At 37.6% G+C, this 14231-nt stretch overlaps 1 protein-coding gene across 1 annotated transcript in view; it reads right to left on the reverse strand.

Annotated features, from left to right (window-relative positions):
- Cpne8 (copine 8) overlaps nt 1-14231 on the reverse strand; it is a 280561-nt gene that overhangs the window by 74436 nt on the left and 191894 nt on the right. Inside the window, exon 11 of the mRNA XM_004662179.2 lies at nt 52-127. Coding sequence (XP_004662236.1) covers nt 52-127 — 76 coding nt within the window. The remainder of the gene's footprint in view (nt 1-51; nt 128-14231) is intronic.

The raw sequence follows: 14231 nt of genomic DNA on the forward strand, positions 1-14231 counted from the left end.
GCATAAATGTACTTTTGTAGAGGGGCATTAATAACACAAAATGTTTCTTACCTCATATACATTGAATTGTGATTGTCCTCTAGAAAGTTCCCTATAGCTTGTTGTAAATTCCCCAATGAAATCGTGACTAAAATTGAAAGAAATAAGTACACAGCATTAACTTTCACGCAGTTTTCATTTATATGTTAAAATGTATTAGATTGGTATAGTTTATTGATTATGTAAACAAGTTTAGCTTTATGATTATAACTTAATGACTTAGAAAATAATTTAAGAAACTGACAATCTTACTATTCTTTAATCAAAAATTGTATATAAGGGCTGGAGAGATGGCTTATCAGTTAAGCGCTTGCCTGTGAAGCCTAAGGACCCCGGTTCGAGGCTTGACTCCCCAGGACCCACGTTAGCCAGATGCACAAGGGGCGCACGTGTCTGGAATTCGTTTTCAGTGGCTGAAGGCCCTGGCGTGCCCATTCTCTCTCCCTCTCTCTATCTGCCTCTTTGTCTGTCTGTCACTCTCAAATAAATAAATAAAAATATTTAAAAAAACCCAGTCCCATCCTGTACTGTTCCTGTGTGCCAGCAGTGAACAACATCTCCCTTTGGAAAAAAAAATTGTATATAAACAAAATATATCATGCTTATATTTAAATATATAATTTAACAAAATTAGTGTTGCAGACAGGTATATTAGTTTTAGTAATCATATCTGAAAAATATGACATAGCTATGTTGCCCAAATGGTAATTATTTTACTAACATACTACGGAGAAGTGCAAGTTGCTGGCATTTGGTGCTACAGTGAATTGTAATGCACCAAAAGAAGAAGATATGGATTGGAAGAGCTAAAGTATTATAGTAGACCTAAGGCATGTCACAGTAGCTATTTGTATCACATAATTTGGGCTTGGGTAATTCATTTTACAAATGCAAGGTGTCCACTGACATGAAATGGATATCCTAGCAAACCCTATACTGATTTAATGTTTAGCCATGAATCATTTGAAAGCCAGGAATCTTTTGTGGACCTGATAATCTAACAAGCAACAAACAAGCTGTGTTTAATCAAGCAAAATACTATTTCTGAAGGTAAGATTTTTAAGGAAAACAATTAACTTAATAGAGGTTTCACCATTAAAATAACCTTTTAAGCATTTGAAATGCAAGTCACTTTGATATTAGTCCTCCCAGTTCTCTCTCATTTAAAAGATTTTGCACATATATTATAATATTTTATAGAAAATATTCCTCTTTACAGCAATGTCACTTTACATGTGGATGTAGAAAAAGAGGACTGAAGATAGTGAATGATTTTTTAATGTGAACCCCAACCCCCAGAAGTCATCTTTTCAAATTGCACAGGAAAAATAACTCTGGTGGTTTGATTCAGGTATCTGCCATAAACTTAGGTGCACTGAATGCTAGGTCCCCAGCTGATGGTGATCTGGGAATTAAAGCCTCCTGGAGGCAGTGTATTGTTAGGGGTGGGCTAATGGATGTTATAGCCAGCTTCCTCTTGCCAGTGTTTGGTATACTCTCCTGTTCCTGTTGCCCACCTGATGTTGGCCAGGAGGTGATGTCCTCCCTTTGCTCATGCCATCATTTTCCCCTGACATCATGAAGCTTCCCCTGAAATCTGTAAGCCAAAATAGACCATTCTTTTCTCCCACAAGCTGCTTTTGGTTGGGTGTTTTCTGCCAGCAACGTGAACCTGACTTCAACAGTGATGCAACAATATTTCTGTGTCACATGACACTTTAGTGTTTATATATACCTTAGGAAATCTAATAATCAGGAGCCTTCAGAAGTCCACATTCATACTCTTTATGTTGTTATAATCCATCCTCTCTGTTTGTTATGTAAGTTTCAAACATCTTAAGTACTAACCACTACTTAAGTTCTATTGAAGCACTTCAAACAAACACTGATGTTGATAGGCAGGATCAAATCTTAACCAGAGCTCACCAGTACAGTAGAGTTCTAATACAGAACCTATGTCTTCAATAATATCAAGTAATATTCACCTCTTAACTGTTAATATTCCACTAATGCCATTTAACACTTACCAAAAACTTGATAGTGAGAAGCAATATTTGCTAGTCGCTAGTACATGAAATTAGTCAACCTAATCTCAAGGAGAGGAACATCCATTAGATAAGCCTGACACAGTGGGAAACATGGATCCAATTGCAGGGGCTGGTTTACCAGCATAGCCTGTGACACATCCAAACTGAAGTCATTGTGGAACTTTTCAAGAAGTGGGTCTTTGATTTGTGGCTCTGTTTTGGTCTTGATAACCTTATTATTCTTACCAAAATTAAGTAGTATATCATAGGATATAAATCAAATTTGGTCTCAATGCTAAAAGTGTGTGCTTCTAAGTTGTGAACTAAACTACTGATAATCTAATCTGTCATTGCCAAAGAACTTGGTTACATGCTAGAATTAAATGATAAGACCCTATTGCTGAAGAAACCACAGGCAGTAGACACATCTAGATGCCATATTGGAATTCAAAAGGAAGCCAGCTCCCTACTGGCTAGCCTTCATAATACTAGAAAGTGAAATGTGAACTACTAGGGGATAATGGCTAGGGGATCCTGTAAGCTACAATAGTACCCAGCTGGGTCAGATTCACACACCAGTGCAATAGCAGCATACAACCTATACAGGTAACAAACTGCTCTCTAATTGGATGTTAGGCCCACTTGGTGGGAAAGAATTCATACCTGGTACTGAGAAATAAGTCAGAATCCTATGGATAGGAAGTTCATAGATTACAGATAGAAGCTCCTCTTGTTCTTTGGCTAATAGAGTGGGCATACCTATCAAGAAATCTCTTAACTAACTAAGCTTATCCCCTTTAATAATGCTACTCTCACTCTTGGAGATCTGCTTTTTTTTTTTTTTTTTTTTTTTTAACACATGGCAATGAATAACAGGAAGAATTAAAATCCATCCATATGAAAAGAAAAGATATCTGACTGTCTATCAAGAGATGACCCACTTCCATCACATCTACCAGGGCCCAGGAGATATTACAGAGAAAGTGGAGATTTAAATATGAGTGCTGCTCTCACTGCTAGCCTGACAACCTGCTTCAGGGAGATGGTGGTAGACAATGAAGACATTCACAATTCATCAAAGCAGAAATTCAGAGCACAAAAAAATATTAATACTTAAAGGAGACTTTTAACATACCTCCAAGGCTCAGAGAATGTATAACAAGGGGCACAAAGATTTTAAGACCCACACATGGGAAGGCATACCTGTGGCCTTGTTCCCCGGCCTACAGAGACTGATGCATTCATGACACCACAGTGAATGTCAATAACTCCACTGAGGGACCTCAGTGGAATTGGGGTAGGGAAGAGTGGACATAAAGAGCATAACCTAATAGGAATATGACTAACATGGTTTTATATTCCTCCAGTAAAGCTCATAATTAATAATAAAAAATGAATTTATAAAAGGAAGTAAATTCTGACTTGATAGGAACAGACAATCACTTTCATAACTTTTTAAAGGAGGATCTCTAACTAGAGAATTGGTCTTCAAACAGGGTGTGCATGATTCATGTTATCCGTGGTAGGGACTAAGAGAAAGCACAGCATAAGTTACAGATATAAATCAGAATATTATCTGGTCCTGCTGCCCTACCTGGCACCTTGTCTGTTACTATACCCAGGGTCAGCAGGAACTGTAGGGGTGTGGCTACTTGGTGTTTACAGGACTAATACCAGTCCTTTTAAAGGAACACTGTCTATGGCCTAACAATTATTTGTTCTGAAAGACCCCTGAAATGAAGAGTTTTCTCCTTTATTGGAATAGGTAGAGCTGAGTCTGTGCTCTGGAGATTTCTGACTTCATACCCTTACTACCTCGGCTTCAATATCCTGACATGGCCTACTGTCTTATATGTGCCTCTATTAGCTGACTTGGACGCTTTTCAGAATAAAACAGAGTAATGAAAAAATAAATAAAATATTTGCCTTCCCTCTGAATCTTATTAAAGATGATTATTTTGAACAAAATGCTGAATTTATATTTCACAGAAATGTAATGGTATCTTTGTATTGTTAGATAATAAAATGCAATGAACCACACACTGTATTTAAGCTCCCAAAACAATTTCTCTATGATATACAGAAAATGACATTTTACCAATGTAATATCCTGAGAATTGACTAAGAAGTAAAGACTTGCTAAGGGTCATAAAAATAAGGCAGTAGGGTAGAGATAGTAGTCAAATACCCATACCTAGATACATTAGGGGCTTGTCTCAAGAATAAATCTGAATACAGGCTTGGAGAGATGGATCAGTAGTTAAAAGTGCTTGCTTATAGAGCCTAATGGCCCAGGTTTGATTCCCCAGTACCCATGTAAAGCCACACACAAAGCAGCATGTGCATCTGGAGTTCATTTACAGAAGCAGGAGGCTCTGGCATGCTCATACACTCCCTCTCCCACCTTAAATAAATAAACATTTTTGAAAGAAAGTATAAATTTGAAGATGGGTGGGTAAGAAGGTAGATTCTCTGGTCACCTTTGTTATAGAATTCTTTGAATACATGCATATTTTTATAATTTCCATCCTCTGTAAACTATCCTTCAAACACTTTATATTAAATCTGAGGCAGGTACCTCAAATTAATATTAAAATTGTGTTTATTAATTTATTCTCTCTATTTTTTATTACCCACTATTGCTGGATTCTACTAAAAGGAAATTAAATTTGTTTTAATATTTTTATCTGTTAATGATGTTCAATGCTGTGATACTGAGCATTTTCTTGCCCCATAATGAAATATGGTCAAAAGAATTTTTGCAAGTAAGTCATAATAGTTTTGCTGTGATTCAATAATACTGCTGTTATTTTCTGCTCATTTAATTGTAATCAAAATAATTATTCAGTCTTGTAACTGTTAGGTTCTCTGACTACATTGGAAAAAATAAAGTTTAGCCTAGTGCATTGAGCCTAGGTTATTTATGTTTATATATTCTTTAAAGAGACATTTTGAGCAAACTGATTATAGTGTAGCTAGTAATTTCATTTTGGACACTAGCTTTGTGCTAAATGATTAGAATGCTATTGTACTATTTATTCTGTTGCAAGAATGCTTACTTCATAAGTCATTCTCTATTGGGAATATCATACCATGATAGGCTTCAGGTTTGTACTGAAGGGTATCTTAAAAAAGATTTATAAACAAATTTCATATAAAGAAAATCTCTAATGTAGATGTTAAAAAGACCTTAGCATGAAAATTGGAATAATATCATGATGTCCTGTTATAGTTTGAATCTAAAATGTTCCCTGACAGGCTCAGGTTTTGCTTATTGCTCAAATGAAGGCACTATATTGGGAGAATATAGAACTGTTTGGAGATGTGGATTGGCTAGGAGATGTAGGTGTGTAAGAGTGTATCTCTGAAGGTTATAGCTAAAGCCCTGGTTCTAGGCGATCTGTTTTCTTGTCCACCATGATGTGAATAGTTGTCCCTCACCACATACTTCTGTCAGCATAGGAGTTACTCCTTCCTGAATTGGCATTTCCTGAATTGAATTTTTCTAAAACCAGGAGCCAAGATGAATCTTTCTTATGTTGAGAATTTGGGCAGAATTACCCTGCAGGGAGTGGAGAATGCTGTACTCAGCAGCTATAGTTTGTTAAAGGATAATGTCAGTGTGTTGGGTGGTACTTTTCATATAATTGTTTGTCAAGGAGGTATAAGAGCCCCTCCCCAAATAATATATCTGTTGCACCACAACTAAATGGTAAAGACATATTGCTGAAGGCACCTCATGTGTCAGTTGTAGAACACTGAGAAATCAAGCTGGAGATTACCCTCTATTGGATAGCTGCCATAGTGACAGACATGCTATGGAGGCTGCTGAGGGAGAATAATCATCAATAGTCTTAACCAGCAGTGGACGTTGCAAGCTACACAAACTGCCAGCCAGGCAAGATGTGCCAACTGGTACAATAGTGCCATGACTATTATGGGGGTAACCAACTGGTATCTGACTAGATTTGAAGCCTGTTCCACAGGAAGAAAGCTATGTCAGGTACTGAAAATCTAGTCAGAAGCCAATGGTTGGGAAGGTCATAGGCCCTAAAGGGAAGCAAGTACTGTTGGTTGGCTAAATGATATGCTGTACTTGTAAAATTGTCCCCTAAATGCATACATATGTATACATATACATAACACACACACACACACACACACACACACACACACACACAAACACACACACACACACACAAACACACACACACACACACACAGATTAATGCTGCTCTCACTTTAAATCAAAAAAGCTTCTCTTTGCAGTAGATGATGACTATTGGGAGGACCTGAAGCTCAGCACCAAATGAGACATGTTTATCATACCCAACAAGGCTCAGGGAATATTGTGGAAGAGGCCGTGGAAACAATGTAAGAGTCAGAGGATGGGGGAAGAGTGCTTTAGAATGCAGTATTCTGGATGGACTTCCAGTTAAGATGGCGGTGTAGGAACCACACCAAAGCAGCCTGAGGGAGAAAAAGCAAAAAAACAAACAAACAAACAAAAAACACTCTTCTCCTAAAAAGTGAGGTGAATAAGAAACTACCAATGGCGGCAGAAAAGTAGGAGAGATCCACAGCATCCAGAGCCCACATAGGCAGGCAGAAGCGGCTGTAGCAGTGGAACCATATCCACAGGGCCACAGCTTACAGCTGCAGGACTCAGCTTGAACCATAGGCAAAGCCAGATCAGGGGATTTTCCAGTCACACCGGAGCTCTTCGCAAACTCAAGAAACATGGAGAACCACAGCAAATGATTGATGAGCAGATCACAAGGTAGAGGATACGTGGACCAGCAGGAGAACTAGAGGCACCATCTACAGCCTCCCTTCTCCTACTGCCAGTGCAAGCACCAGAGACCTGGGGAAGGGAGATCACAGCACCCAACACTGGTGACCAGAGCAGCGATCCAACGGCCCAGCCAGCCTACTTGAACCCACAGTATACCAAAGAGGGACCCACGCTGGAGCACAGCATAACTGAGACCAAAATCATCCCAAAAGGTAACTGGGATTTCACCAGGTCAGTACCCACCAAATAAGCCTGGTATATAGGCCTGAACCCTAAGTGCTAATGGCACCTTTCATATCAGGATAAATTATATGTTACATCTGATGGATGGTCAAATTTGCCATTCTTAAATAAGCTATATTTTGGGCTTGTTATTTGTTGCTTGATTTATAGTGGCTTTGTTTCCTCTTCTGTTATGCATTAGGGAAGGATCTCATTTGGTCATAAGCTGACTTGGAACCCTCAACAGACCAGAAATCTTAACCTCCTTCTTGATAGAGGATCAGTAACTTTGTGATACACCAAGAATAAACATATGGAGAAGAGATAAGCAATGTTATCTAGTTTTCAATAGTCACAAAAAATTAAATGCCTCAGAATATCACTAACCAAAGAAGTGAAAGACCTGAACAAAGGAAACAAAACACACTGAGCAAAGAAAATGGAGAGGACATGAGACAATGGAAGGATCTCCCCTGATAATGGATTGGAAAAATTAATATTGTGAAAATGGCCTTCCCACCAAATGTTATATAGATTCAATGCAATTCCCATAAAAATTCCATCAATGTTCTTCACAGGGATAGAAAATTAGACTCAAAAATCATATGGAAGAAAAGAAGGCCTCAGCAAGCCAAAAAATCCTCAACAAAAGAAATAAATCTGTAGGTATCATCATATATGATTTTAAGATATATTATAAAGCCATCATAACTAAACAGCATGGTACTGGCACAAAAACAGACATACAGATGAATGGAATAGAAGATATATCTTTAAATCCATGCGACTACAGTTTTCTCATCTTTGACAAAGGGCCAAAACTACACACTGGAGAAAAGACAGCATCTTCAACAAATGGTACTGAAGAAATAGGATAACCAAATAAAGAATAACAGAGTTAGAATTACTCCTCTCATCCTGCACAAGTTAGTCCACTCCAAATGGATTAAGGGCCTCATTATAAGACCTGAAACTCAAAATATCTAGGAGAAAAGACAGGGAGAATATTCCATGATATAGGCCTAGGGAAAGACCTCTTGAATAAGAAGACCTCAGTGGTCCAGGAAATTAGATCAACACTCAACCACTGGGACCTCATGAAACTATAAATCTACTATGTAGGCAAGCAAACCATCAACAGATCTTCCCACAGAATGGGAGAACTTTTTCACCAGGTAGGCCTTTGACAAAGGTCTAATATATAGAATCTACAGAGAAGTAAAAGAAATAAATAAATAAACAAACAAACAACAAAAAATCAACCAGCCCAATCAAAAAATGGGATAGATAAGATTTGAACAGAGAATTCTCAAAGGAAGAAATACAAATGACCATTACAAACTTAAGGAGATGTTCAACATTGTTAGTTATCAGAGAAATGTAAATCAAAACAAGTCTGAGATTTCACTTCACTCCAGTCAGGATGGCATTCATCAAATCAAATGAACAAATGCTGGTGAGACTGTAGAGAAACAGGAACCCTTACCCACTACTGGTAGGAATGTAAACTTGTACAACTATGGAAATCAGTATGGAGACTCCTGAAAAACATGAAAACAGACCTACCATTTGACCTAGCTCTACCACTTCTGGGCATATAATCTAGGGACTCTACTCTTTTGTATAGAGATATTTGCTCATCCATGTTTGTTCCTGCTCCGTTCACAATAGCTAGAACTGAAATCGGCCCTAATGCCCATCAACTGATAAAGGGATAATGAAGGTGCAGTCCATATATACAATGGAATTCTACTCAGCAGTAAGAAAAAATGAAATTCACAGGAAAAAATATGGATGGAGTTGTAAAAAATTCATTCTAAGCAAGGTCACGTAGGCACAGAAAGACAAAATGCTCTACGTACCTTCTCATCTGTGGTTCCTAACTAGGATCAATTGGAGCATAAAACTACAGTGAGACCAGAAGAGAGAAGAAATGGGATGGTAGGTGAGAAGAGGTTTCCTGATGGGTTGGGAGAGAAAGAATGTTGGGGGTGAGAGGGACTTGGGAGGGATAGAGGGCTGGGGAGAGTGGGTTGGAATTACAGAAAGTTAAGAATCATAACCACTAATAAGGGGTTAGGGGGACTGTCTGGACAGAAGGTGGAAAAAGCATAACCTTAAAATCACAGACTCTGGCTGGTAAATCCAAGGCCCAGAATTAGGTTATTCCCCGCCCCCTCTATAACACACACTGATTTCTATTGCTGAAGACACCACAGGCTGTGGTCACAGGACATCAGAATACCATGCTGGAACCCAGAGGGAATGTAGTACCCTCCTGGCTAGCCCTCATAGTGCTGGAGAGCCCTACTGGAGCTCCTAGAGGACAATGGTCACTACTATCATGAGTAAGCAGAGAACCCTGCAGACTAAGAAATCAGCCAGCTTGACAAGACACACACACTTGTACAATGGTGACACAGCCTCTCTGGGTAACCAACTGTTCTCTGATGAACACTAGACCTGCTCAGTCAGACAGAACTAAAATCTGGTACTGGAAAAGAGGTCTGGAAATTCATTCATCAGAATGAAGCCCCCACTGATCTCTGGAGAAGCGTGGGCTTGCACCCTAAAAATCTCTCAAACTCTGTAAAGCCCCTTTAGCCCACAATGCTTTCATGCTTAGTTGGACAATCATTTTATTTTACACATGTCAGAGAAAGCAAAGGGCAGCTTAGATCCATTTAATATGAGAAGAAGATATCTGACTACACACCATTAAGACTTGTGACCTCTCTGAGGGCCTGGGAGAAATTACAGAAGCCATGTCATGCTCTTACTGCTAACCTGACAACCAGCCCCAGGATTATGGAGGGAAAAAAACAAACAAACAAACAAACAACTATCAAAGTAGAAATACAGAGGCTACAGAGAACTCAACACTAAATCTGACTCACAACAGGCCTATCCTGGCTCAAGGAACATTGTAGAAGAGGGGGCAGAAAGACTTCAAGAGCCACAGAATGGGTAGGTATTGAGAGGCATGGTTTCCTGCCATAGGGAATGACTGTGGTCTTCATGACCCCATAGTGACTCCCATAACCCCACTGTTGAGGACCTACAAGGTAATGAGCATTAGAGTGAAGGGACAAAAGAATATAACCTGTTATAATATATATAATAAAAATTTTTCAATAAAAATATGTTATAAAAATCTTTCCTTCAAGTGTTTCTGTCAGGATCAAAGACATGCTTTAATTTTTTTCCATTTGTATTTCAATGTAATGATTTCCTGTGTTTTCAATTGCCTAATCTGTTCTAGTTCCAGAAAGCAAAGCAATGGTGTTTATTTTTTTAATAGCAAGAGTCTGAAAGTTTAAGCAGACATGGAAATGATGGATGGTTTTCACTGAAGCATAGTTTGTGCTGCCCTAACAAAATGTACAAGCTGCAGGCATTCTCACTGTGTAAGTCTGTATTCATAGGGTGGCAGTAGTCTTTATTCAGATGTGACTGGAACCAAACTTCCAGTTCTACAATTACAAATAGAATGCACCATGGGATTCATGGTTGGTCATGATTACCACCCAGAGTTGTTTTAATAAGTTTCTTTAAATTTTCAGCTCTTTTTTATTTCTGTTAATTCTCTCTGTTTTTCTTTAGCTATAATTCTTTGCCTTTGGTGTGCTTTTTTGAGTTTTAAGAATGGTTTTAATAAGCTAACTCCCACTTTCACAAATTCTTTTAAAAATGTTTTATTTATTTATTTGTTTGAGAGCAAGATGGAGAGATAGAGAAGCAGATAGAGAAAGAGAGACAGAATGGGTACACCAAGGCCTCTAATCACTGCAAACTCCAGACATATGCATCATACTGTGCAGCTGGCTTACAAGGGTACCGGAGAATTGAACCTGGGTCTTTAGGCTTTGCAGGCTATTGCCTTAACTGCTAAGCCATTTCTCCAGCCCAATAATTCTTGTTTTTTTAAAGTTATGTTTAAAAAAAAATCCAATTCCTTTTGTAAACTTTCTGAAATCCTGATGGAGAATCTTGATCCCCCAAAATGTTTAAAATTACTGAAATATGGCCTCTTAGCCTTCATAGATTATGAGCTGCTCTATATCTTAATCTAAAGAATTAACATGATTGTTTTCTGAGTTTGTCAGTGATCAAAACCAGAGCTTTGTACAAGCTAGAGTAGCATTCTGTCAAGGAGACATATCCTTAGCCCACAACATGATTCTTAAATGTCCCAGGAAACAGAAGTATAGCTGAAAAAGTAACATTTACTTTATAAATTATTCTTTATCCTATATAAATTATAAATATATGCATTTACTAAGGATAGAAGCAATTATTTATCTAAGACTTTGAGGACATTTTAAGTGATTCTAGGAGTTCATGCTTTCTTTGTTCCTTTTGGAAATTGCAACAGGTTCTTATAGGCCTCTATGGGAAATAGATATATTCACTCTCATACTGGAAGTTCAACAGGAGAAGTAGGTTAATTTTATCAGTCTTATCCTTGCCTGCTTTTTTTCAATTTCTAATACAGAGATATTTTAAAGAAATGATTATTAGAGAGAGAGAATATATGGGTGTGACAAGACCTCTTGGCACTGGAAATGAACTCTAGACATATGTGCCACTTTGTGCATCTGGCTTAATGTAGGTATTGGGGAAGTAAACCAAGGCTAACAGGCTTTGTATGAAAGTGCCTTTAATTTACGAATCCATCTCTCTAGCCCCACAGACCAGAATTTTTAAAGGTATAATTTGTACATATTTGGCACAATATATATATAAATGTATAATATAAAACTGTCATTTGGGGTCTATTTTGGAATATATATGTGTATATATATATATATATAATATCTAAATAAAAATAATAAATTAAAGTTTACATTTATCTTTTATGCTTATTTAATATTTAATTTATAAATCAGATTTTCGCTTAGTATTTTTTTCCACACAGAGACTTGAACAAATAACATTTTCTACTATGAAGATATTTTTAACATAATTTATAAGTATAGCAAATGTCATATGCCATAACTAAAGAAATGGTATTTATGTTTTTTTTGGTCACATTTAAGGCAAAATTAGTGCACAGAGAGTCACTCCTAATTTTTTAAAGACACACACACACACACACAGTTTGTGTAGGCTGCTAGGGAAGAAAAGTAATCAATAATCTTACCCAGCCGTGGATAATACATTATATACACTATAATACTGAACTGCTGTGCGGGTGCAACAGTATAATACTGAACAGCTAGGTACGATATACACTTTGATACAACAGTAGCATGACTGTTTGGGGGATAACCAATTATTCTGTAATTGAATCTGAAGCCCACTTTATGGGTGGAAATTCATGCTTGGAAGTGTTAACTTGGTCAAATGTTTATGGCTGTGGAGGTCATAGGCCTTGGCAAGTTACCTGCTACTGTTATTTTGCTAAATTGATATATTTTAAAACTACCTGATACGTATTTAGACTAGTGCTGCTCTCAGCTTTGGTCAGAAAAACTGCTTTTTTCAGTGAGAGGTGGCAAGTATAGAGACTCATAATTGGTCAAAATGCTAATAAGTGACTTGAGTGTTTAAACTGACATGAGACATTTATTTTTTTATTATTTTTTAAATTTACTTATTTGAGAGCGACAGACACAGACAGAAAGACAGATAGAGGGAGAGAGAGAGAATGGGCGTGCCAGGGCTTCCCAGCCTCTGCAAACGAACTCCAGACGCGTGCACCCACTTGTGCATCTGGCTAACGTGGGTCCTGGGGAATCGAGCCTCGAACCGGGGTCCTTAGGCTTCACAGGCAAGCGCTTAACCACTAAGCCATCTCTCCAGCCCTGAAATGAGACATTTATATCATCTCCTCCAAGACTCCAGGAACACTGTGGAAGAAGGGGCAGAAAGAACATAAGAGCCAGAAGGTGGGGAGGAGTGTTGTAGAATACTTTCTTTTAGATATGACATAGTCATTGTAATCAGCAGCTGTAGTTGCCTGCATAACACCTGTACAAGTGGGACCCATAAAAATTCTGTCATGAGGCCACACACCTTCCTCAGATGATACTGGCAGATGATACTTACAAGGGGAAAGGGAATCATTTTCTTCAGTGTTACCAATGCCTGTTAAATAACCACCCCCATTCATTCTCCCTCAATTCACCTTAACTAAGCTCAGTGGGTCACCAAAAACAAAACACAAAAGAAGCCAGGAGAGTAGGAAAGGGACTAGTTGGGCAAAAAGGGTTCAGCAGAAATGGGAGAGGAATTAGAGAGGTTAATGATATAAATACATTGCATGTATGTATGAAACTGTCAGAAATTTAAAATTAAAAAAGTAAACAAAATGTAAGCAACAAAATATTATTGTATAAAGGTTAAAGTTTGCAGTTAAGTTACAACACAGGACAAGCTGCTCAACACATGAGTACTCAATGATAATATATTCCAAAATTAATTAATAGAATTTTTATTGGATCATAAATTAATAAGGATGAGCAGCAGCTAAAAGTTGATTACCACTAAGTATCTAATGCATACATAACTAAATTCGAAGTGCTTGAGTATAATTATAGATTGAAAAGAATAAAAGACAACTCACAAACTATATTTAAAATATTAAGTATATAAAAGAAAAAATAGATATGCCCAAATAATATGCTTTTTCTGAAATTCTATTTATCAACATTTTATACACATCTCAAGGAAGTAAAGGGATATGAAACAAGGAAAAACTTGAAGCCTGTACACTAAATATAAAGGCTATCCAGGACTAAATTCCAGCAAATAATGGACTAATATTGAGGGACGATAAACTTAGCAAGGATGGGCAAGGAGGGTTAGAGAGAGGAAAGCCTCCAAGTTCGATTCCCCAGGACCCACATAAGCCAGATGCATAATAAGGTGGTGCATGTATCTTGTGCATCTGGAGTTCGTTTGTAGTGGCTGGATACGCTGGTACACTTATATTCTCTCTCTCCCCCTCTTTTTCATTCAAATAAAAATTTTAAAATAAATAAATTAGAAAAAGAATTTTAATTTTAAAAATGGGGAAAATGCCAAAGGTTTAAGAATAATTCCTTGAGGGCAGAGGAGATGTCTCAATGCATTTGCTGCTCAAACATGAAGAGTTTGATTCCCAAGCACTCACATAAAAAGCTGTGTGTGCTCATGCATGCCTA

This window comes from Jaculus jaculus, chromosome 6, assembly GCF_020740685.1.
Source record: "Jaculus jaculus isolate mJacJac1 chromosome 6, mJacJac1.mat.Y.cur, whole genome shotgun sequence".
Lineage (NCBI taxonomy): Eukaryota > Metazoa > Chordata > Mammalia > Rodentia > Dipodidae > Jaculus > Jaculus jaculus.